This window comes from Odontesthes bonariensis, chromosome 21 (genome assembly GCF_027942865.1).
Source record: "Odontesthes bonariensis isolate fOdoBon6 chromosome 21, fOdoBon6.hap1, whole genome shotgun sequence".
Taxonomy (NCBI): domain Eukaryota; kingdom Metazoa; phylum Chordata; class Actinopteri; order Atheriniformes; family Atherinopsidae; genus Odontesthes; species Odontesthes bonariensis.
In genome coordinates this window covers 27,552,849-27,579,487 of record NC_134526.1, presented here as the reverse complement: position 1 = coordinate 27,579,487, position 26,639 = coordinate 27,552,849, and the positions used below count along the sequence as shown (strand labels likewise).

At 42.6% G+C, this 26,639-nt stretch overlaps 1 protein-coding gene across 1 annotated transcript in view; it reads left to right on the top strand.

Moving 5' to 3' along the window:
- Positions 1–25,904, top strand: part of LOC142371076 (homeobox protein Dlx4a-like) — a 36,392-nt gene extending 10,488 nt beyond the window's left edge. Inside the window, exon 3 of the mRNA XM_075453668.1 lies at positions 25,099–25,904. Coding sequence (XP_075309783.1) covers positions 25,099–25,341 — 243 coding nt within the window. The 3' untranslated portion in view covers positions 25,342–25,904. The remainder of the gene's footprint in view (positions 1–25,098) is intronic.
- The last annotated feature ends 735 nt before the right edge of the window (positions 25,905–26,639 follow it).

Sequence of the window (26,639 nt, the reverse complement as noted above, 5' to 3'; positions counted from 1 at the left end):
TTGTGTCTCATATCTATACTGGATATACATATGTTCATGCTGCCATATATTAATCATAATAATAATAATAATCAATAATTTGGACTTTAAAATTTCATGAAACTGAGCATCTGTGTTCTTTAAAGTTGCACATCTGAATGTGTGCATTTGCATATTTTGCTCTCTAAACCTTTGTACAAGGCTACAGGAATTAAAGTGTTGTACAATACCGTATCATACCATTTATATCGGTTCTAGCAGGTAAATTGTCTTTTGATAACTGCTCCAAAATGTATTTGTGAATTTTACAGTTGTTTGAAAATACTTGAAGAACATAATTATAACAATGTCAATATGTCTTTATTGTATTGTCACATATCACTAGAGTAGGGAGGAAGATATGATTGAAATATTGCAAAAAACATTTGGCTGTTCATATAATGACATTTTGACAAAATTGTATGGACTTTTAATGCCGCAAAAACTCAAACACATTTGTGCAATGAGCCAGCAGAGAAATGTCATACTGGTGATGTATAACAGATACCACAAATACTCAGCTTGCTTTAACATTATAGCGGCAATGTAACAACTGGTTATGTTTTGGTTGTAGTTGTTATTGTACAGAACCATCATCGAACGTCACAATCTCTATGTTGTAGGGACTAACATGCTAAGCCGAATTGAAGAAAAAGACATATTCGAGTAATTTTTTCCAATGACTGTCAAATGTTGAATTTGAAAAGAATATTTAATTTGATCAACAGCAGTCATGTAGTTAAGTAGGCATTTATTCATAAAATATTGGAATTCATGTAAATCAGTTTTAGATGGCCATTTAAAAAATGTACATTTTGTTGCACACTGAAAATTAGTTTCACAAGTTTTGAAATATCCTGATATCAATGTAACAATAAATAATATGGAGTCTTTTTTCCACTGTATTTAGTCATATAAGCTGTGTAAAGAAGTTGATGGCTGGATAGCCTAATCGAGATGACATTCATACAAACTTGCACAGACTTTAAACATTGAGTAAATTATGATGTTTTTCAGCAAAGTAACAGTAATGCTGTATTGATTGAAGGGCATATCATGCAGAGGATATTAAACGAATGTTGTAAAAGCATTGCAGCAACGTTGCATCAACGTAACCTATGGCATATTGTAACTATAACGTTTTGCTATAAATGGTGCGCCATGATCACAATGTTGTGGAGACTTACTGTGTGTAGAGTAATGTCCTTCCCATTCAGCAGACACACTGATGCCAAATTCTGACTACTTCTGGGAATTATGGAACAGTTACACAGCTGCTGCTATGTGAGCAAGAATTGGATGTACGGCTGAGTTTAGGCAGCCACACTTATCCTAAGTCAATACCATAATTTAAGGCTAAATTAATCATAATGAAACTTCAGATTTAGGACAGTCATTCTTTGCTAGGCTGTGATGTTACAATAGGTTTAGTGGCTTCTAATACTGCAGTAGGGTTGTATTCGGGCTTGTCCAACTTTACTTCTATTTGTTTAACTTAATTTTGGCTTTTAAAAAAATAATATATTACACCCACTGACTTGTTGTGGCAGGCTGCACGGTGGTGTGGTGGTTAGCACCGTTACCTCTCATTGGGAGGATTCCAGGTTCAACTCCCTGCTGGGGCCTTTCTGTGTGGAGTTTGCATGTTCTCCCTGTGTATGTGTGGGTTCTCTCTGGGTGCTCTGACTTTGTCCCACTGTCCAAAAACATACATGTTAGGTTAATTGGTGTCTCTAAAATTGTCCTTAGGAGTGAGTGTGTGTGGTTGTTTGTCTCTGTCTGACCCTGTGATGGACTGGTGACCTGTCCAGGGTGTACCCTGCCTCTTGCCGATGACCGCTGGGATAGGCTCCAGCCCCCCCTGCGACCTGACCGACGGATTAAGTGGGTATAGAAAATGGATGGATGGATGGACTTGTTGTGGTTCATTATTCTGGTGCTGTAATAATTTTTAGGTTAATTATATCCATATCTCGTTATTTTGCAAAAAGTTTTTTAGAAGGTTTTTAATGTTTGATAAATGCTGAATTTACACAGTTGTTTATTAAAATAGACAACTGTTCACTTGTTGGAAACATGAGTGGAGCAGCTAAGTCTTAAGCTAGCAGCAAGCAGAGGATTTAAATAGTTGACAGTCGATCTGTCACTTGTGCCTCTGTTAACTATAAAACACAACTGTTGATGGAAGTTATCCTTATTCCATCCCCTATCTACATATCCTGCTTGATGGTTCTTGATAATGGTGTATTAACATTAGCTAAGCTTTTAATTTTGAGGACTAATAGGCTAATATGGCAACATATTAAAGTCTACATATTTGAAGTTTGTCCTGGTTGTTTAGTTGTTGACTCTTGTCAGATATTTCAGTGGTTTGAATTGATATTATTATTACTCTGATATTATTGTTGTGGGTTTCTCATAAAATACCAAAAAGGGGCACCATATTTTGTAAAATTTCTTCTCAGATCCCCGAATAGTGTATCTGATGTTCTCAATAACCATGCAGGACATCATGTCTCTGAGCCAATGTGAATAGGAAGGAGGAGCTGGATCCTTCCACTTAAGTGAAATGGCTCGTCGAGCTAATAAAGAGGCAAAGGCCAAAAAGTTGTGGATAGTTTTAGGGAGATTCAAATCTGGAGCAATGCCAAAAATACCGGTCAAGGGATTGGGCTCAATTTGGTGATGGAGGGTCTCTGATAACGTGTGGAAGACTGATGTCCAAAAGCTACCTAAAGAGGGACATGTCCAATACATGTGATAGAGGGAGGCTAGTGCGCGTTTACATTTATCACATCTAGGGTCGACATCAGGGTACATTCGTGCTAATTTAGTTTTAGATATGTGGATGCGATGCACTACTTTAAATTGCAAAAGTGCATGTCGAGAACACATAGAATGGGAGTGTATCCGATCAAGTACCGAGGTCTTGTTCCCAAGCAGTTCTTATAGCTGCAATTGAGGAGCAGTACAGTTTGGAAATAAGGTTGTGTAGGTCGGACATGACAACTTTAGATGTGGGGTTAATAATGTATCACTGGGGGTTTATAAGGAAATTGGGCTGTTAAGCGCTGCATAAAATCCCTAATTTGTAAAAATCTGAAAAAGTGGGTTGTGGCAATACCAAAAGTTTCTGTTAGTTGGGAAAAGCTAGCACAACAATTATTAATGTACAAATCATCAAAGCATTTCAAACCTTTTCTGTGCTAAATCTTAAAAGTGCCATCAGCCATTGAAGGAGCAAATAAATGGTTAGCAGCAAATGGCTTTTAAGTGAAAAAAGCTGTAGTCCGAAACTTTTCCTAAATTGGCCCCAGATTAGTAAGGAATGTTTGAGTACTGGGTTGCTCTTAGGGATCTCCAAAGCAAGAGGAAGTGCAGCGCCTAAGAGGGTAGGTAGGGAAACAGAGTTACTTGCACAGGCCTCCATTGTCACCCAAGCCGGAGAAGAAGATTCAAGATGGAAATGCCTCCAGTGTAACAAACACCTAATATTTGCTGCCCAGTAATAGTCCTGAAAATTAGGCAGAGCCATTCCCCCTGCCTGCTTGGGTCTTTGAAGAAATGCTTTCCGCAACCGAGGGTGTTTACCATTCCATGCATTCCATTCCATGTCATTAATGAGTCAAGGGCTCTAAAAAATGATTTGGGGATGAGAATGGGAAGGCATTGAAATAAATAGAGGAACTTTGGAAGCAATGTCATTTTAATTGAGTTTATTCTTCCAATAAGGGACAGGGACAAAGGAGACCACTTTCATAAAATCTGTTAATTGAAGTGATCTTTCACCACCTTAAAAGGGAGATCTGTATAGTTAAGTTTAAGAGCTTCTTTATTAATTGGGAATAATTCGCTTTTATTTAAGTTGAGTTTATAGCCTAAAAATTTACTAAAATTTTCTTAAACAGTAAGGGCTTCGAGAAGAGAAGTGGCTGGTTTAGAAACAAACAGAAGTAGGTTATCTGCATACAACAAGACTTTATGTTCGACTCCTCCCCTCCATATTCCCTGTACCTGCACACTGCTACACAGGGCAATTGCAAGAGGCTCAATAGCAATTGCGAAAAGGAGTGGGCTTAGTGGGCAACCCTGCCGGGTCCCACGGTGTAAGTCAAAGTATTCTGAGTAATGACTATTGGTCAGAACCGAGGCAGAGGGACATTTATACAATGTTCTGATCCAGGATAAAAAGACAGGACCAAAGCCAAAATTTTCGAGTGTTGAAAAAAGATAGTTCCACTCTACTCTATCAAATGCCTTCTCAGCATCCATAGAGGCGAGGCACTCTGAATCCACATGATTTGGGGAATATAAAATGTTAAATAGCCGACAAATATTATAAAATGAATGACGTATTTTAATAAATCCAGTTTGATCTTGAAATATTACAGAAGGAAGGATATCTTCTAGTCTCTAGTTTTTTGTGCTCAGACAACACTGAGCACAAAACAGGGGTTAGAGCAGCAGAGAATAAAAATAAAAAAATCTGATGGGAGCCCATCTGGGCCAGGAGATTAGCCTGATTGCATAGATGATATAGCTGCTGAAATTTCCTCCTGGGTGATGAGCGCGTCAAGGTTATTTCTCAGGTCTTGAGAAACGGATGGTAAATCAAGGTTATTGAAGAAGTTTTCCATAGTTTTAAAGTCCATTGTACAATCTGAAGAGTATAAATTTGAGTAGAACGTTTTAAACTTGTCATTAATTGCTTTCTGGTCAGATGTTATACAGCCATTATCAGTCCGTACTCCCGCAATAAGTTGTTTAGCTCTCGACCCACGCAGCTGATTAGCCAGGAGTTTGCCAGTTTTTCCACCGTGCTCATGAAAGTTACTTTTGCTCCGAAGTAAATGACTTTCAACTTGGCGAGAGGAAAGGTTAAATTCAGCCTGAAGTTTTAAGCGCTCCTTGTACAGTTCAGGAGAAGGTGAATTCACATATTGTTTATCTATGTTTAAAATCTGATTCGCAATGTCAGTGATTCTGCTTTGAGCACTTATTTTTATATGCTGCAAATGAAATAATTTCTCCTCTTAAATATGCATTCATAGCTTCCCAAATTGTTTTAATAGACATATCAGGTGTTTTATTGATGCTTAGAAATGTTTTAATATGTGTAGAGATGTGTGAGATAAAGCTCTCATCCAAGAGCAACAATGGATCTAGTCTCCAGTGTCTCCTTGCGTAGTCAGCGTCTGGAAAAGCTAGTACCAGAACCAGGAGAGCGTGGTCAGAAATAATAATACCTTCGTAATTACATGACTTATGATTTGAAATTAATTTATTATCTACAAAGAAATAATCAATTCGAGTATAAGTGTGGTGAACGTGAGAGAAGAAGGAGTATTCTCTTCCTGTAGGATACAAGAACCGCCAGGGGTCAGAAAGGCTAAAATCGTCGAGAAATGCTTTAATGTAGCTTGCAGACTTGCTGAGTGTGGTAGGTTTAGGGGAGGAGCGGTGTAATACTGCATCCAAATAACAATTGAAATCCCCCTCGAGAATTAAAGAATGAGAATTTAGATCAGGGAGTTCAGAGAAAAGTCTATTAAAAAACTGTACGTCGTTAACATTAGGTGCATACACATTGGCCAAAACCACTGACTTATTGTAGAGTTTGCCTGAAACAATGATAAAACGCCCAAATTTATTTGCTATAATGTTGGAGGGCTCAAAAGTAATGTTTCTGTCAACAAGGATGGCTGCACCCCTGGCATTTCCCTTAAAGCGGCAGTCGGCAACTTTTTTTTAGTCATATTAGCTTGAACTGTCATGGGATTCTGGAAGTAGAATATTAAATAGGCTGTTTAGGAAAAATAACGAAATCTGTAGCTCCCTCTGAAGCCTGTAATCATGCTTACAAAAACCGAGCGCTCCCGGCTGTTTTTAACCAATCAAGTTAGGGTGGAGGAATCCTACCTGTCAATCACAGCTTGTGCACACGCTGCTGAGCGTGAGTCTGCCCCAGCTTGTGTGCGCTCACACTGGTGTGAACTCACGTGCACAACCTCGTCCACAGAGGGGGAGGGGTTTGGGGGGCGATTCGGAGCTTGTTAGAGGTTGGGGGAGGGACCTGAAAGTTGTGTCAGTTCGAATTTTCCGACTTTAGACTCGGAATTTTGAAAACTTGCCGACTGCAGCTTTAAAGTTAGAATGAAAAAACTGACCTGCCCAGTATTTACCTAATCGCCATTGGTCCGAGTCTTGTAAGTGGGTTTCCTGAAGAAAGGCTACCCCAGCCTTGAGCTGCTTTAGGTGTGAAAAAACTTTGACTCTTTTCACTGGGTGGTTTAACCCCTTAACGTTCCAGCTGATGAAGGTGAGATTACCTTTCATCTAGAACACTTGCATAAAAGTAGAGAGTAGCTCCAGGGGAGGGAAAAGGAGAAGAAAGAAAAGAAAAAAAAGGAAAAATACACAACCTGAACATAACCTGAACCCCAAGCACACACAGTGCTCTAAGGAGCAACTCAGAAAGACCTCCTATACGTCCCCAGAATCTACCTCCTATTTTAGTAGCTCCTACACAGATTTTCAACAGTTAACCCTATAACAGAAAGATGACAAAATTGAACGACTACCACTAAATACACCGTAAGGCTCACAGGTTATCATAAATTCTCCCCTTCCACACTGTACAGCTGTAGTGAACTTCCAAAACTAGTATTATTGAAATAAAAAATAAGAATATAAAATCAGTAATTCAGTGACAGAGATGGAATGTCCAACAGAATTGTCATATAGGCTAGGTTTATGAATTTGCCTTAGCTTTTGACACTCAAAATAAAATATGTAATAAAATATTAAAACTAATCAATACCTAACAAACTTCCGATCTACACCAACGTAGGACCAGACTCAGAAAAATGGGGGACAGGTAATAATGTTAATAATTAGTGGTGGGCATAGATTAATTTTTTTAATCTAGATTAATCTCACTGAAATCTTGAAATTAATCTAGATTAATCTAGATTAAAATGGCTCATTCAGGGGTCCCACAATCCGCGGGGTTCGCGGAAACAGACGTGTAAACTTTAGTTCCTATCCAAACAATAGTCGTTTAATCCTGAGACTGTTGCAATTGCTGTGTCGAGTGCTTATATACAATAGTGTAGTAACCCCACGCATACCTTTCTCACTGCAATTAAGTTTTATTTCGGATTTTATTTCGAATTTAGTTTCTTTTTCACAGCTGCCTCTGCTATTCCTGCTCTTCTCAGGTGTACCTAATGTAGTTTTAATTAATTTGTAACGTGATTTATATCTTGTATAACAAATTGTAAATAACAAAACGTTTATTCGTGTCCCTGCCCTCACTTTCCTCATGTTTTTTTCTCGCGGGGGCGCTGCACAGCCGCGGGGCCTTTAAGAATTGAACATTCTAAATGTGACGTCACGAGCTACCAAAGCTACCAAAGCAAATTCTCAAGCGAAGCTTCTCCAGCGAGGTCGCTCTTGGTGTACACGCAGCAGGCAGACCAGCTTATTCACATGCATGCAGACATCCCAAGTCTCCCGGAAGGTCCGGGAGTCTCCCTGATATTGATAGTTAATCACGGATGCCCGCGAGTCGGATAAAATATCCCGGATTTTAGACTATTCGAGGGAGGTTTCTTTTTTTTTTTTTTTCAATGCGAGTGAGAGCGTGCAGGCAATAAAATAACTCGTGCAACTTGCGCGTTTCGACTGCGCAGGCACGAGAGAGAGAGTGGTGTGGGGAGAGGTTGCTTGTGAAACCTGTCTGTCCAAAGCGACGCCCTGTTCAACGAGCGTCCAGGGCGACTGCTTGTCAGAGGGCAGCGGTGGCGGCGGGGAGGGGGGGGGGGGAGCAGTGGAGAGGAGACTGAGTCATCTCCCTGAAATGAGTTTTTGGAACTTGGGATGTCTGTGCATGGCTCCAGCAGCAGTTTCTCTAGCTTCGCCAACTTCTCATATTCAGCACTTGTTGGGAGGGCCAGGTGGTGCTGCTGTTGAGATAGCGTTGTGTGCAGTGCGTCTCTGTTGCGCCACACGCACAGTATCCTCCCTGCGGCCACCATATTAGGAGCGCTGTCTGTTCCAACAGAGCAGATTTTGTCAACTATCCCCCACAGATTAGCGACCTCCATAAACTGCCTAGCACAGGCTTCTGCAAAGTGGCGTTCTTCTGTTTTAACCGAGCTAAAATATCAAGGTAAAAGTCATCACAGTTTGTTTAGGCTACCTATTTTGACCCAGTTCCCAACCCAACTTTGAGAATAGATTGACGGCGATATTTTTTATATCGCCCGATAAGACTCTCAAATTATCGCAGCACGTTAACGCCGATAGCGGCCCACCACTATTAATAATACAAATTATTGAAAGCTCCTTTCAAAACAGTCAAGGACACTGTACAAACAAGATATTAGATTAAAACACAGGAATTAAAACATCATACCATATTAAAAATACACAGAACGGAGCAATCACTGGAGGTAAGCACACTTGAATTTATGTTCTAAAATGCGCCGCTGAGGGTGGCAGCACGTTGGAGTAGCTCTGTACCTCACATTGAGATTTTCTTTTTTTTCTAAATTTCATTCCTGTTTTTTCTTGGAAGAAATTGCATTTTTTGGACAACTGTTCCTTCCTGCCTTGGATGCTGTGCAGCTGGATTGATTTTTCCCAATACTTTTGTATATTTTGCTCTTTTGATATGATGCATAACCATAGCAACAGGGTGGTTTACAACAGGGAGCAGCTGATTAACATTGGAAAAGCAGAAATAATTCGACAACTGAAGCCAGAAATCCCACTGGAATTGAAAAGGAGGCGTCGTGGATGCAGAGCAGGAGCAAAGAGGAGAGAAAGAAAGAAGAAGTTCAAACCATCTCTGCCATCCGTCATCATGGGCAATGTAAGATCGTTAGCTAACAAGTTGGATGAACTTCTAGCCTTGACAAGGACTCAGCAAGAATATCGGGAATGTAGCATTATGTGTTTTACTGAGATATGGCTGCAGGATCATATCCCCGACTCCAGCGTCTCTCTGCCGGGCTTCCTGACTGTACGAGCAGATTGAGATTTAAAGAGTAGCAGGAAAAGGAAAGGGGGTGGATTGGCAGTGCTTGTCATCAACAGATGGTGTCACCCAGGACATGTTACTGTGAAGAGTCGTCTCTGCAGTCCTGACATTGAACTATTGGCAGTAAGTTTTCGTCCATATTATTTGCCAAGAGAGTTCACCAGTGTTGTTTTGGTGGCTGTTTACATTCCACCCTCAGCTGTTGCCGACACTGCATGTGATGTCATCAGTTCCGTTGTTGCTAAGATACAGACACAACACCCCAATTCTTTTGTGGCAATATCTGGTGATTTTAATCATGCCTCACTCTCTGCTACACTGCCAACTTTTCAACAGTTTGTCAGCTGCTCTACCAGAGAAAACAAGACATTGGATTTGTTTTACACAAATGTCAAGGATTCATACATTTCCAAATCAAGACCTCCCCTGGGTAAATCAGATCACAACCTTGTTTTTCTCTGTTCAGCATATAAACCCCTTGTCCAGAGACTACCTGTCACAAAAAGGACTGTTAGAAAGTGGTCACAGGAAGCTGAAGAAGCCTTACAGGGTTGTTTTGATGCAACCGATTGGATTTCTCTTTGTAAGCCACATGGAGAGGACATTAATGCCATGACTGAGTGTGTGACTGACTATATAAACTTCTGTGTGGACAACACCATCCCCACCAGAACAGTGAGATGCTTCCCTAATAACAAACCCTGGATCACCAGTGAGCTAAAGGAACTATTGAACAAGAAAAAAAGAGCCTTTAGGGAGCGAGACAGGGAGTTACTGAGGAGTATACAGAAGCAGCTCAAAGTCAAGATCAGAGAGAGCAAGGAGGTGTATAGAAAGAAGCTTGAGAGTAAACTGCAGAGGAACAATAAAAGAGATGTGTGGTCAGGAATGAAGAAGATCACAGGCCTCAAGCAGAGGGAGGATCGGATGGATGGAAGTCTTGACAGAGCAAATGAGCTGAACACATTCTTCAACCGGTTCAGTTCAGGAACACCATCCTCCCCTCCTGTTCCCAGCCAAAGAGACATCCCACCCTCCTCTGACCCACAGCTTTCCTGTAACATCTCCACCTCCACCTCAGTCATGGATTCTTCTGCTTCCACTAGTTTGTCTTCAACCCAATCAGGAGATGCTGCTGTCCCCTTTGCCTCCCCCTCCCACTTTTCTGTTTCTAGAAGTCAGGTGAAGAGGCAGTTGGAGAGACTGAACCGGAACAAGGCTGCAGGTCCAGATGGTGTCAGCCCCCGAGTCCTGAAGGCCTGTGCAGAGCAGCTCTGTGGGATTCTGCAACACCTTTTCAACCTTAGCTTGACCCAAGAGAAGGTACCACTGTTGTGGAAGACATCCTGTCTGGTTCCGGTACCAAAGAAAACTCACCCTTCAGTCATCAATTACTACAGACCTGTTGCCCTGACATACCACATCATGAAGGTCCTGGAGAGACTCCTGTTGACCCACCTGTGTAAGCAAACCAGCACATATCAGGACCCCCTGCAGTTTGCTTATCGCCATGGAGTTGGAGTTGAAGACGCTATCATACACCTGCTTCAACAAACCCACTGTCATCTGGACAAAGCAGGCAGCACTGTGAGGATCATGTTCTTTGATTTCTCCAGTGTATTTAACACAATTCAGCCTGATCTGCTTCGTCTGAAACTCCAGAAGACTCAGGTGGAGGCCTCAACAATCACCCGGATTAATGACTACCTGACAAACAGACCACAGTTTGTCAGACTGAAGAATTGTGTGTCTAACCAGGTGATCAGCACCACAGGAGCACCACAGGGGACTGTACTCTCACCATTCCTTTTCACTCTGTACACTTCAGACTTCCAGTACAAGTCAGACTCCTGTCATCTACAGAAATATTCAGATGACTCTGCAGTTGTCGGGTGTATCAGAGATGGACAAGAAGCTGAGTACAGAGAGCTGCCGCTTTGTGGCATGGTGTGGGAACAATCATCTCATCTTGAATGTTAACAAAACAAAGGAGATGATTGTAGATTTCAGGAGAAACAGGGTCAGATCAAACCCTGTTTCCATCATGGGAGAAGAAGTGGAGGTGGTTGAGGAATATAAATACCTTGGCGTTCATCTGGACAACAGACTGGACTGGAGACACAACAGTGAAGCCATCTACAAGAAAGGACAGAGCAGACTGTACTTCTTGAGGAAGCTAAGGTCCTTCAAGGTTTGCAGCAAGATGTTGCAGATCTTCTACAAGTCTGTTGTTGAGAGCGTCATTTCCTCTGGCGTCATCTGTTGGCGCAGCAGCATCAGAACCAGGGACCTAAACAACAACCTGATAAGGAAGGCTGGGTCTGTTCTGGGGACGACTGTGGAACCTCTGGAGACAATAATGCAAAGAAGGATTTTGCATAAAATCAAGAGAATTATGGACAACCCTGAACATCCTCTCCATGAGACTGTTATCGGAAAACAGAGTCTCTTCAGTCAAAGGCTTCTTCAGTTTGGATGCAAAACGGACCGCTACAGGAAATCTTTCCTGCCCACAGCCATCAGCATCTATAATAACTCCTTGATTTAATTGAGTTACATCAACATTTAATTTCCCTCTGGGATAAATAAAGTATTTTTGAATTGAATTGAATTGAAAACACCAGACGACAAGAGTGCACCAGACTCCTATATGCACTTGAGCCCCCCTGGTGACAGCACAGCGACCCCACACACATACCGAGTAAATTACACCCTTGACTCAGGACACCAACACAACACATTTAGCTCCTATAATTTCTTTTAGTGCAGTGTTTCTCAATTCGGTCCTCGGGACCCACTGCCCTGCATGTTTTCGATGTTTCCCTCCTCCAGCACACCTGATTCAAATGATCAACTCGTCATCAAGCTTTACAGTGTCCTGATCAGGAGCCATTCATTTGAATCAGGTGTGCTGGAGGAGGGAAACATCGAAAACATGCAGGGCAATGGGTCCCGAGGACCGGAATTGAGAAACACTCTATTAGGGTACCTATTCAAGATGATTGTGTATTTGTTTGAAATACAGTGGAAACCGCTTATAGTGGTCATGGATATAGTAATCAACCGCTTATATAGATCAAAAGGCTTGGGACAGAATCATTTCTATACAAATGCTGTTTAAATAATTTGTTTATAGTAATCAAGAAATCCGCTTATAATGTTCATTTTTGGCCATTTTATGAATGTAAACATGTGCAAAAATTATTTTAAAACTACTTGTAGCTATTTTATTTTTTACTCCCTTGATTCCTTTCTGGACGTCTGCTTCTGCCCGAGGCTTCTGCCCGAGGCTTCTGCCTCGCTAGCTAACGTAACGAGTTGACACCGTGCAGCAAGCGGGCGAATCATGGCTGGAAAAAGGAAGTAATTTTCTCGAATGAAAAACGCAGTCTCCTCGAGGCGTATGACAAATTACCAAAAACGAGCCAACGAGATGCTGCGGCGAAGCTTGGCATTCCTCAGGCTACCTTGTGTAGTCTAATTAGGGCAACAAGAGACAGTCATGAATGCTAACGACGGAGAAAAAAAACGACAGCGCCCGGGAAAAGCACCTGCGGTTGAGGCCGCCCTGGTGAAGTGGATTGATAATGCCCGGTCTCGCAACGCCCCGCTGAGCGGACCCTTGGTCAGGGAGAAGGCCGAGGCATTAGCAGCAAGCCTCGGAGAGGATGGTTTCAAAGTTTCTGTCGGCTGGTTTGAGCGATTTAAAAAGAGGGAGAACATTGTGTTTAAGAAGCTGCACGGGGAGGCTGCTGAGGCTGACACGTACTGTATTTGAGTTAGCCTACAGTATGTCTGCGCACTGCGCAGTACTGTAATTAAACTTGCATGATAATAAAATTCAGTAAATGCTGAAGCTATCCGTTTCATTTCATTTTTCTCATTGAAAAACGATACAAATGGCATTTAGATGATATTCTGCATAAAAAAATAAGTGAAATACCTGTACTGTAATACAAATTCGGTTTTAGTAATCAACCGCTTATAGTGTTCAAATTGGCTCTGGACCAACGTAATCACTATAAGCGGTTTCCACTGTACATAATTAAGCTTAAATTCAATCAAAATGTATTAGATTTATGTATTTTAGTGATTAATATCCAATGAATTTCAATGATGCATACAATCAGACCACCTTGTTGATTCAACAAATTTATTAACATTTAAGCAAACCACTTTTCTTCACACAGACACAGAGCAATTTGAGTTTCAGTGCTCATACTTTGGGGGAAAGCTCTGACAATTCCAGGTCCATCAGGAACTTCTGGTAAACTTCGAATGTTTTCTTCAAGCTTTTTGGATAGCTTGAAGTGCATAGATCAACCCATAAAGCATCACGCATGCATGGTTGATACTCTGGAGGTTGTGGAGAACTTCGACCCTTCCAGTACCACACCGATATCTGCAAAGCGTCATATACAGAAGTCAGAAGTCAGAGTCAGAAGTCAGAAGTCAGAAGTCAGAAGTCAGAGTCAGAAGTCACAGTCAGAAGTCAGAGTCAGAAGTCAGGAAAAACTCTATCAAAGGAAATTGCAGACTGGACCACTACGACACGTCTTAATTATGCAACAATTGAATGTCATCGAGGTGCGATAAAGAGGAACAAGTGATGGTGAGTTGATGACCAATGTGTAGCTTATCGATACCTATATTATTATTATTATTTCAATGTATTTTTCTACATATCTGGAGCTTTTCACAAGATCAGTGCCATGGATTATTAAAAACCAAAGGCAGCTGGCTGCACTAATGGGTACTAGTACCCCACCACATGCCCTTACACATCTCAGTGAGAGGTACAGCTTTCTTAGAGGTTTGGTAAACTATGACCCCTCCTCAACAGGCTTATCCTCGTCATACTAAAATAAAATAAAATGAAAGTAACGGTGACCTTTGTACAAGATAAGATAAGATAATTTTCTATAAGACCTTTGTACATTTAATTTGCTTCTGCAACGGTAGAGGGTGTATGAATTTGATCTTGATTCATGACAGAAGTGATTTTTTCCAATGACCATAAGGTAAGCAGCAAGACAACCCTCTGTTGTACATGGAAACTAACTGTTTCCTAAGACTGTCTGGCAAATGTCTCTGAATTCCTGATTTGCCACCAAAGATGGCTCTTCTTCTCCGCTGACGAGCTGCTTCGCGTAGTCTAGGAGGTCTGCATTGACAGGGCACAGCATATCAGCAAAACCTGGAATTAAAATAGAAACATCGGTCCTTCAGTTAAATCCCCCTTGGGTGCCTGTCACTGATTGGGTGCAAAAATACTCCATTTCATGACTGTATTACAGAAGTCACATTATAACATTTTCAAAAGCATAAAACTATGACAAGGCAATAAACTAATGAAACTGTAAAAGCATTTTTATATCAGAGAAAAGTCTAAGGGATGATTTTTCGGACAAATGTTGGCTTACCTGATTTTATATCCATATGAACTGAGAGTTTGGCAGATTTCCTTCTGTTTAAATCCACTCTTAAACAACAATTCAATCATTCGATCTATAAACAGTTAAGTGCAACAACCATAGACTGATTTTCTATTGGCTCCATCTGTACTTATACATATTATAAAGGCTCAATTAGCCAGATTACGAAAATTCGGATATATAACATGTTGAATATTATTCCAAAACAGTTAGTACATAGCTCTCAACAGCCATAATTAAACATTTTAACCCAAAGACTAGCTTTTATATGATCATGGATATAAAATTGTAAAATTGAAATGAAAATTGTAAAGCAATTAGCAGAATTTCACAATGGACATAGGCTTTTATACAAACGATTAGCTTTACATTACAAACTGTTTTTGACACTACCCACCCGCAATTTGCAACTTACGCTATGCTGCAGGGAGCCAATTTCAATCGTATCAACCAGATAAACACAAAACTTTTAGCAGATGTTGGCTCATTTTCTACAGTTCACAATTATACGCATGTATTAAAACGTAAATACTACTGGGATATGGGTAAAATATTTTTACAAAGTAATATAGCTATCGATAAGTTACACACTGTCATTAACTCGCCTTTCCAAACGGCTCCAAATTGCCAACTACTTCTTTTTGTTGTTTTTTTCTGGTCCGCAGTGATAACTTGCCAACTTGTTCCTCTTTGTCGCACCTCAATGACGTTTAATTGTCGCATGACTATGACGTATCGTAGCTGGCCGGTCCGCGATTTCGTCTGACTCTGACTTCAGACTTCAGACTTCTGACTTCTGACTCTGACTCTGACTCTGACATCTGACATCTGACTCTGACTCTGACTCTGACTTCTGACTCTGACTTCTGATGTCTGACTCTGACTTCTGACTTCTGACTCTGACTCTGACTTCTGACTTCTGACTCTGACTTCTGACTTTGACTTCTGACTCTGACTTCTGACGTCTGACTCTGACTTCTGACTCTGACTTCTGAGTCTGACTTCTGACTCTCACTTCTGACTCTGACTTTGACTTCTGACTCTGATCAAGTTTTTCCTGACTGACCAAGTTTCTCTGACTCTGAGGATGTCCTAATATGTACACCGTAGTTGTGGCATGTGTGCATGGTGGATGGGAAAAGGAGTACAGGGACCTTGTGGAGGCCTTTACTGACTGGACCAAAAATAACTGTTTGCTCCTGAACACCACCAAGACCAAAGAGCTGGTGGTGGACTTCAGGAGATCTAAAACTCCATACCAGTCAGTCTGCATTGATGGAGGGGAGATAGGGACTGTTCAGACCTGCAAATACCTGGGGGTGGTGCTGAATAATAAACTTGAGTGGTCTGCCAACATAGAAGTATTATTGTATTATTGTTGTTGTTGTTGTTACTATACAATCATTGTAAATATAAATATAAAAGGAGCTTTCCCATATGGCTGAGTCAAATCATGTGTATTAGGTTAGACCAAAAAATACTTACATTATCCGTCTTTGCCATCACAGCTCTGATATTTCTTCCTGCAGCTCCACTGTTGGTATGGAAAACTCTGATCAAGTCGTCGGTCAGGCGGTCCAGTTCTCCAAGGAATTTGGAGGTCAGAGGTACAGTCGTCAGCCGCATAAACTCGAAGTTGATCTGTAAAAGACAACACAGACAGGATACAGAACTTAACTACACCTGCCTTAAAGATACACTGTGGGGATTATTTTACGATTTTTATGCGACTTAAAAGGACCATATATTTTTGTCTGAAATGCACATCCCTAAAACATGCAAGTTACATTTTCATACTGTCTGAGATGTTGATAAGTATGACTAAAGTAATCCTTCTCAGTTGAAAGTTCTTCACACCCAAACGTCTGACATGTGAACATAGTTGACTGAGCACCTGCTGTCTCTAGCTTTCTGCGAGTTCATTATATGCAACTCAAAAGGTTCTTCCAGGTTGTGAATGGACAAGGACACTACATATACACATGGATATCGGCATGTGTGGTCATGGTGGAAATGTCTCAGCCTAAAGTGTTTTATTAACTCATACCTGGATGATAGTGAACTGTCACATAGGGCTGTCGCGGTAACCGCAAAAATGAAATATCGCGATATGAAGAAGCACAACGCGATTCACCGCACGACATCTCACCACAACACACGTTGAGAAGGAGACAATGGCAATTGCACTGGTATCAAAACTAAATGTTTCTTCGCCCCTTTGCTAGCATTTCGGCTTTCAATTCAATTCAATTCAATTCATTTTTATTTATATAGCGCCAAATACAACAAATGTCATCTCAAGGCACTTAGATAGTAAGTCCAATTCAAGCCAATTGGAATTCAATTAATTAATAATAATCATAATTCATAAAATAATCCAATTCGTTCATATAGAGCCAATTCAAAAACAATTTCCTAGCTAAGAAAACCAACAGATTGCACTGAAAACTTTTTGTTTTTTCGGTCCAATCTCCCGGCCTGAGCGGCGTGCCTGAGGCGACTGTGGAGAGAAACGACTCCCTTTTAACAGGAAGAAACCTCTGGCAGAACCAGACTCAGGAAGGGTGGCCATCCGCCTCGACCAGCTGGGGTTTGAGAAGACAGAAAGGGGGGGGGGCCGCGGCGGCGGCGGCGGCACTGTAACACCATTCAAAGGATATCTGTTGGAACAGGGAAACACGAGTTAATGACCACAATAATATCACATATACATAAAGAGAGTAAAGTGAGGAAAGGTGTGACAGATGAGGCCCCCCAGCAGTCTAGGCCTATAGCAGCTTAACTATGGGATGTTTCAGGATCACCTGAGCCATCCCTATTCAAGGTAAACACAAGAAACTTGTGCTAACGAAAATAAATAAATAAATAAAGGACCAGACTCAGTGAGTAATTCCCTATACTCCCTATATAGATCCATATATAGAACCATCTTTTACAGCCACAAGCTACCTCAGCCTCTCACCAACTGCACACCAGTCACAGCGGGGTGGGGATGCAAACCCTGGTTCGGGTAGGGGGAGAAATAAAAGAGGTAAGATAAGCGGGAATGGGATTCAAACCCTGGTTCGGGTAGGGGGTAATGAAAGTATAGAAGGTGCCAGAGGTGGAGGCAGGACAAGACACACTAGCAGATTCAGCAGACAAACTCACCTAAACAGTCCTATAATCACTAAAAATACCAGCAAAAACAAAGCCATACAACTCACTCTCACCAACTGCACACCAGTCACAGCGGGGTGGGGATGCAAACCCTGGTTTGGGTAGGGGTAGAAATAAAAGAGGTAAGATAGGCAGGAATGGGATTCAAACCCTGGTTCGGGTAGGGGGTAATGAAAGTATAGAGGGTGCCAGAGGTGGAGGCAGGACAAGACACACTAGCAGACACACTATCAGATTCAACAGACCTAACTATAAGCTTTATAAAAAAGGAAAGTTTTAAGCCTGGTCTTAAAAGTGGAAAGGGTGTCTGCTTCCCGGACATTTACTGGCAGCTTATTCCACAAGAGAGGGGCCTGATAACTGAAGGCTCTGCCTCCCATTCTACTTTTAGAAACTCTGGGAACCTCAAGTAAACCTGCAGTTTGGGAACGAAGTGCTCTGTTAGGAAAATATCTTACAATGAGATCTTTAAGATATGATGGAGCTCGGTCATTAAGAGCTTTATATGTAAGGAGAAGAATCTTAAATTCTATTCTGAATTTAACAGGGAGCCAATGAAGAGAAGCTAAAACTGGAGAAATATGATCTCTCCTGTTAGTTCTCATCAGAACTCTGGCTGCAGCATTTTGGATCAGCTGGAGGCTTTTCAGAGAATATGTGGGACAGCCCAATAATAAAGAATTACAGTAGTCCAATCTTGAAGTAACAAATGCATGGACTAGTTTTTCTGCATCACTCTGAGACAAGATGTTCCTGATTTTAACAATATTACGAAGATGAAAGAAGGCAGTCCTAGAAACCTGTTTTATATGCGAGTCAAATGATAAGTTCTGGTCAAAAATAACTCCAAGGTTCCTCACTGTAGAACTAGAAGCCAAGGAAATACCAACTAGAGTAACTATATAGCTAGACAATTTCTCCCTGAAACGCTCAGGTCCAAAGATAACGACTTCAGTTTTGTCTGAATTTAGAAGCAGACAGTTCTGAGTCATCCAGGTCTTTATGTCTTTAAGACATGCTTGTAGTCTGACCAACCTATTGGGTTCATCTGGTTTTATAGATAAGTACAGCTGAGTATCATCAGCATAGCAATGGAAATTTATGCCATGCTGTCTAATAATGTTACCTAATGGAAGCATGTATAAAGTGAAAAGAATCGGTCCAAGCACAGAACCCTGGGGAACTCCATGACTTACTCTGGTGTGTGAGGAAGATTCTTCATTTACAAGAACAAACTGAAATCTATCAGATAAATATGATTTAAACCAGCCTAATGCAGTTCCTTTAATCCCAATAACATGTTCAAGTCTGTGTAATAAGATACTGTGATCGACCGTATCAAATGCAGCACTGAGATCCAACAGGACAAGCACAGACACAAGTCCGCTATCAGAGGCTAAGAGGAGATCATTGGTAACTTTCAGCAGTGCAGTTTCTGTGCTATGATGCACTCTGAATCCTGACTGAAACTCTTCAAACAGATTATTTCTGTGTAAGTGATCACAAAGCTGAGCTGCAACTATTTTTTCAAGAACTTTAGACATAAAAGGGAGATTGGATATAGGTCTATAATGAGCCAACACTTCTGAATCAAGAGTAGGTTTTTTAAGTAAAGGTTTAATTACAGCAACCTTAAAGGTCTGAGGTACATATCCTGTCAACAAAGACAGATTGATCAAATCCAATATGGAAGTGTCAATTAAGGGGAAAACCTCCTTGAACAGTCTGGTTGGGATTGGGTCTAAAACACAAGTTGATGGTTTAGAAGAGACTATTGCTGTTGTTAGTTCAGAGAGATCAACTGGGCAGAAGCCGTCTAAATATAAATCAGGTTCTAAAGATACTTCTAAAGCTGCTGTACTTGATAATACATCAGTGATAATAGTGGGAAGGACTCCATCAATCTTCTCTCTGATAGAAACAATTTTATTAATAAAGAAGCTCATGAAATCATCACTGCTGAGAGTTAAAGGAATACCTGGCTCAACAGAGCTCGGACTCTTAGTCAGACTGGCTACAGTGCTGAAAAGAAACCTGGGATTATTCTTATTCTCTTCTATCAATGATGAATAATAAGCAGTTCTAGCTTTACGAAGGGCTTTCTTATACGTTATTAAACTATCTTTCCAGACTAACTGAGACTCTTCTAAATTAGAGGAACGCCACTGTCTCTCCAGCTTTCTTGCAGTCTGCTTTAAAGCACGCAGCTGTGAATTATACCAAGGAGCCAACCTCTTCTGACTGATTACCTTCCTTTTCAGAGGGGCAACATTGTCCAGTGCTGTACGCATTGAAACTATAGTGCTGTCAACAAGAGAGTCAAGTGCTGCTGGAGTAAAGTTTATGTAGTCGTCCTCTGTCATATCTGCACATGGCAGTGAAGAAAAGGATGATGGAATTAATTCTTTAAATCTGGTTACAGCATCCTCTGATAGACACCTTCTATATGTAAATTTCTTCTCAGAAACTGTATAGTCAAGTAATGTAAACTCAAAGGTTATCAGAAAATGGTCAGATAAGACAGGGTTATGAGGGAACACTGTTAACTGTTCACTCTCAATGCCATAAGTCAGCACAAGATCAAGGGTGTGATTAAGGCAGTGAGTCGGTCTGTGTACACTCTGAGAAAATCCAATAGAGTCCAATATAGAATTAAAGTTCATATTCAGGCTATCATTTTCAACATCTACATGAATATTAAAGTCACCCACAACAATGACTTTATCTGTACTCAGCACTAACTGGGATAAAAACTCTGAGAATTCAGACAGAAACTCAGAATAAGGGCCAGGTGGACGATACACAACAACAAACAAAAGACATTTCTGTGATTTCCACTTTGCGTGGGAAAAACTGAGAATCAGAGATTCAAAAGAGCTCAAACTAATCTTGGGTCTGGGACTGATTAGTAACCCTGATCTGAAAATAGCTGCCACTCCTCCTCCTCTGCCTGTGGTTCGAGGAATGTGAACATTTAAACAGTCAGAGGGAGTTGCTTCATTAATGCTAACATGATCCTTCTGTTTCAGCCAGGTTTCTGTAAGACTAAATATATCAATATGATGATCACAAATCAACTCATTCACTAACAGAGACTTGGAAAGGAGAGATCTGATATTCAGCAAACCACATTTAATAGTTTGATGTTTTTGTTCAGTTAAAGTTTTTGTTTTAATAATTTCTTTTTGCACAAGAGGATTTGCTCCTTTTGTGTTAATCGATTGGGTGGGTAGCAGCAGGTGGGAAGCTGCAGAGAAGTGTGTAAGACTACAACTCTGCAGCCAAATGAAAAGGGGGAACCAGCCAATTTAAATGAGGCAATCTGTCAAACAGCGGTAAAACGATTCAAGAAAAACGAGTTTAAGGGCTCACCTAGCAAGCTACCATCCAGCTATTGAGGCGCGGTTGCCGCGGCCTCCTGCCACACAGAGTCGCAAAGTAGCTAATATCGGGGCTAGCCGACAGCTTGGAGTCGAGTTTAGAGCATCTATTTCACCTATCATTATATTGTTGTACAAATATTCCAAAGTATGGGCCGTGACCTAACACTTTTATAGTAAGACGGTTGGAGACATTTTCTATGAATATCGATCTTTACTCAGTATAGCACAGATGAAATAATATAAAATTTAACCAAAAACAAGGAAATTTGATTATTTTAATTTTAGAGACAATTTTGGACTTGTTGAAATTCGCATCTGTTAATTCAATCAGATAAACAAATTTATGATATAGTTCCCGCGAAGGGGGATGCATTTCTCGGCAGGCATGCACTTCTTGGTATAACACACAATGTATTAGGCCTGAAGATAAAACTGCTTACCATCATCGCAAACTACGTAGATTTGATCATCAATGAATTGATATTAATGTAATATGATAAACTGCACGAATAATACACAGGTAAGTAGACAAAATGATGACTCGATTACTCACCATTAAGCCTGAGGTGTCACAGCATGGATGTATTATATTAACGGACACAGTCTGTGAAATGGAGATGGCATCCAGCGGAAAATAAGGATTTCATTTCCTGTTTTCCGATTTCACTTCCCCTACGTTGTATGTAAACCAATCACATACAATTTTTTTTTTTTTTTTACGTGAGTGCTGTGTGGCACTCAGAATTATCATCTGAATGTCAAGGTAAGGCCCAACAGATTTGCTTTCACAAGCGGAGCATTTTAGCTTTCACCATGATGTTTCCCTTGGTATATAAAACTTTATTAGAAATTGCTTTGGGTTTATTTCGATTGTAATGGACACAAAGATGAGAAAGAAGAAAAAAAAAGGGAAAGGGGAAAAGAGAAATTGAAGAAAAGGTTTGAAGAGAAAAAAAAGGAGATAAAAGTGGAGGAGAAAAAGAAAAGAAAAAAAGCATAGAGATAAAACAAGTCAACACCCTTGAAATCTGCCTTGGGACCTGCGGAAAGAGAAAACAAAACAAAGAATCCACAACAAGAAAAAAGCATATGCAGTATATAATGATAATTATAACTTCAATGGAAAGTACACAAAGCCAGGTAATGCAAGAGGGTATTTAGTGACAACCGCAGCCCAACTGAAGGTGTATCTGACAGACACCTGAATCTAGATATCTGTGTGTATGTGTATCTATAGGTTATCTATAAGGTTTCTCCATAAGAATATTTGGTAGGGAGTGTGGGGACCCAGATCCCCCAGGACATGAGGATGGCACGAGGAAGAGCGGAGGCACAGACACCCAGCGGCCCCCCAAGCCCGGAGACCCGGGGGCCCCCCACAGGGACAACCGGACCCCACCCAAGAGGGCAGCAGAGGCAAGTCCCAGGCGACCCCCGGCAGCCATGATGCAGAAGCCCCAGGGGGCCGCAGCGACGAGCCCACAGGCCCCACCGGCAAACCGCTACGCCAGAGCAGATCCGGCCATGGACAGAGAGACCCGAGCCCCGAGGGCGCACCACCCCCGAGCCGGGGCCCGACCGAGCCCAGGCACCCAGGCCCCAGCAAGCAGCCACCAGGGCGAGCCGGCACATACCCCGGCACCCTGCCCCAGACAAGAGTCACCCACGCACCGGCGGGCAGAGGCACCAACCACTGGTGGGGGGTGTGAAGGGGGGAAACAGGCCCCACATTTTAATGAGGGGCCCAAGATGATCCAGGAGAGGTGGCAGCCCAGAACCCAACCTGACAGATAAACAGCCCTACACAAACACAATCACACATTCCCACCCACAAACTCACATACAGAAACTCACATCCACTCGTCCAACATAAATACAGACGAAAAAAGGACATGACACACCTACTCACACCCCCATACACACTCTATACTCCCAGGTCCAGGTGACAGGCCAGGAAGAGTCCACCCAGTCCCGCCAGCAAGCCAGAGCAGCCCCGGGGCGAAGCAGCCCAACCTCCCAGCGAGCCCCAATCCCACCCTGCAGACCCCTGCAGACCCCTCCGCCCCCGCAAGACCCGAGGTGCCCCCAAGGGGCTACCTCCAACCAGCGCACAAACATCGAACACGCACCCCCGAACACAGACGTCACAAATCCCCCACCCGCAGGTGGCCGCCCCCGCAGGAGGGCCCCAGGTCCGAAGAGCCAGCCAGAACACACCCCATCAGTGCAAGCCCAGCGCAACGCCCCCACCCCAGGCCCCCAGCCGCATCCCACCGCCCACCACACAACAAGCCGCAACAGCAAGGCAACAGCCCCGCACGATACCACCCAAGCCCCATATGGAACTGCAACCAAGCCGGCACCACCAAGCCACGCAACCACGCCGAACCCCCAACCCAATACCAGGACAGGATCAACTCCCCTGCCAAGTAGCCCCGGCAGGAGGCCCGCAACCGGGTTCAACAGCCCCACCATGTCCCCTCAAACATATAAACAAACCCTTGTCACCGTCCCTGCGACCTCAGCCCTGGGAAAGCCACTACCAAGCCCAGCCCCACCGCCGCCACCAGACCAACCAAAACCCCAGCGGCCCCAGACCCGAAAAAGGATGCGACCCCTCCACAGATCCATCTACAATTCTCTGTGGCACACCCAACCACCAAGGCCAACATTCCCCCGATGGCGTGACCAGCAGGGCAGGAGAACAGGGAGCCCGCAAAGCCACCCGGTCCACGCCGGCAACCCCAGGCCGACCATGAAACAACACATGAGCCAGCACCAGCCAGGGACCCACATCCGAGCCCACCCACTGATCCAGGCCAAGTACAACCCGCCAGCCAACCCCTTGTGGTGGCCACCTTGCCCGTTGTCGGGCGGCCGTCCCACCCGCCCGACAACGACCGCAGGCCAGTCCAAGGCCAGGGGCCAGAGCAGCAGGAGGAAGCAGCAGAGGAAGGCCGGACATGCGCGCCAAAGACCGTGCGCCCCACCCATCCCACACCATAGACCCAGAGACGTCCAAGCACATTGGCAGAACACCCCCACCCACACAGCACCCCCCCACGGCGAACGCCACCCCGGGCCGCCCGGCCAGCCGCCTGCATGCTGTGGGGTGTGCCCACCCCCGGACTCTATAATGTGTGTGTCATGTGAATGTTATTGGTGAGAGTGTCTAAATTGTATATAAAATATGGGGCCGAGCCACCATGAGGCTGCGGAAATGGGAGACCCTTCCCGCACCCCAGTGGTGAACCCGTACCCCAAAGCCCTACATGAGTGGTGGTATGATGGAGTGGGCGGAGAGAGGCGATCGGGGATGGGGAGGAAAGGACAATCTGTCCTCCCAGGGAGCCAGCTCCCCCGCTGACCCCAAAAGGCACCCCCGTTGTCCGAGACCCACCAGGGGAGGGAGGTTCAATACACCCACCCAAATGCAGGTGGCTAAGGCCACGGACAGGCACAGAGCCCCGAGAACCGACCGGGGCCAGGGACAGCAGCCCCACGCCCCCGGCGCGTCCAGATCCTCAGACCCGACCCCCCGTCCAACACCCAACCCCCGGGCCAAAGAAGCCACTGAACCCCAACAAGACAACCAGCCAGGAGTGTCCACACAGCCACAGACAGTGCACCAAGGCGACCAGGAGCGCACCCCCACCCCAACAAAGGAACCAACCAGCCCACCCAGTGCGACGTCCACAGCAAGAGTACACCATGCAAGGAGGGTGCACGTCCAACACGCCCAGGAAACCCAGGACCCACGGTGCAGAATCACCAGCGCGACAGCCCCCGACACCCATACATTTTAATTAAAAGAATCATGTTTGTTTCACAGCTTTGATTATTTAAACCATGTATGTATTAAGTAATTATATTTAATATATTTTAGAATTGACAGAATTATACAGATTATAATTCATTTTAATACATAAATTGAAAGAATATAAGTATTGAAATAAAATCAAATAGCTTAAAAAAATGCTTAAAAATAAACTCTACCTTGATTATTTTCTGTGAGTGCAGTTTGGGTATTAACTCCTTCCCTTTCTCCATCTTCCAGGTGAAAATATGGTTCCAAAACAAACGATCCAAATACAAGAAGATCATGAAAAACGGGCCCGGTGGACCTGAGGGAGACCACCTTGCTCCACCACCGCCATCTTCCTCATCTCCGTGCTCCCTGTGGGACATCAATATGGCTGCCAAAGGTGCGCCAGTGCACTCAGGGGGATACATGAACAATTTTGGACACTGGTACCCTGGACATCAGCAGGACTCCATGCCGAGGACTCAGATGATGTGACACACAGGAGGATGCAATACTTCCAGGACAAATTGTGGATTTATACCAGCAGTGAACAGATATTGCAATATCATACTTTAAAGAAAAAATAAAGAAACTGTGCCACATTGGCTGAACACTGCAGCCCTGACCACAGCTTACTTACAATTAAAGGAGAACTGTAATTTCAAACTAATTTCAAACAACTTTGTATTCACAGTGGCCTTAAACTCTTAACTTGTAAGAGGATGAATATTATTTTAGATGACTAATCAGAAATGACAAGACCAAAATTAAATGGAACATCTGCCTCCAGGGAGTCACATCAGCCAAGACATATTGGATCAAGCTAAAACTGATGCTGAAGCTCTAAGCAAATGCCAGCCATACATCTCTGATTCTGGACATTTTTTATATTTTTTTCTGACTTTTTATTGGTATTACAGTGAGACAAAAAAACATAAATGGTTTGCTTTCTAATTATTATAATTTTTTCTTTTGTATAATATAAATGACCCTACTTGTTTCCTAATGTTAAAGACGGTTCAAATGAAAGAACTGAAATAAAGTTCTTCTGGTGCTGACTGCTGTGTCTGTCGTCTTTATAGGATATAGACTTAAAATACCTACAATACTGCTGTCCTCTAAGGTTGGATTTTAAGTAAATTTTACTTTCAAATTCATCCATCCATCCATCCATTTTCTATACCCGCTTAATCCATCGGTCGGGTCGCAGGGGGGCTGGAGCCTATCCCAGCTGTCATCGGGCGAGAGGTGGGGTACACCCTGGGCAGGTCCCCAGTCTATACTTTCAAATTCATTACAACAATTAAAAAAAGAAAATCTGTCAGCTGTTCATCAGAGTACACTTTATCTGAAAAAAAAGCAAATCCAGTGATTTTTTTATATGATTTTGTTTATGTCAAACTGTGGACAATATTTCTTTTCTTACCTTTAACAACTTAAGTTTCAGTTAACATGTTTCAGTTAACCAAAACATTTTCCTTTTCAATTCTTTGTGTACCCCAGTGGCCTGAAGCCTTTTTCTCTAAAGTCGTAAATCAGAAGAAGCAAGTTATGTCTTACGCCCCCACAAACATCTGGAAAAATGCAAAAACAGTCGTCAAACATTGTCAATGATTTATTTATTTTTTTTTAAATAGCCATGTCAATTATAGGTAATTTAGGACACAGCTTGTTAAATAAAGCTTTTACTCTGACGTTGTAATTATGTATAATTGTCAGTCAGGGGAATATCCTTCTGCCTCAGGTCCTAAAGGAAAAGGCAAGGAAATAATGGATTACTTGAAACTAGATTA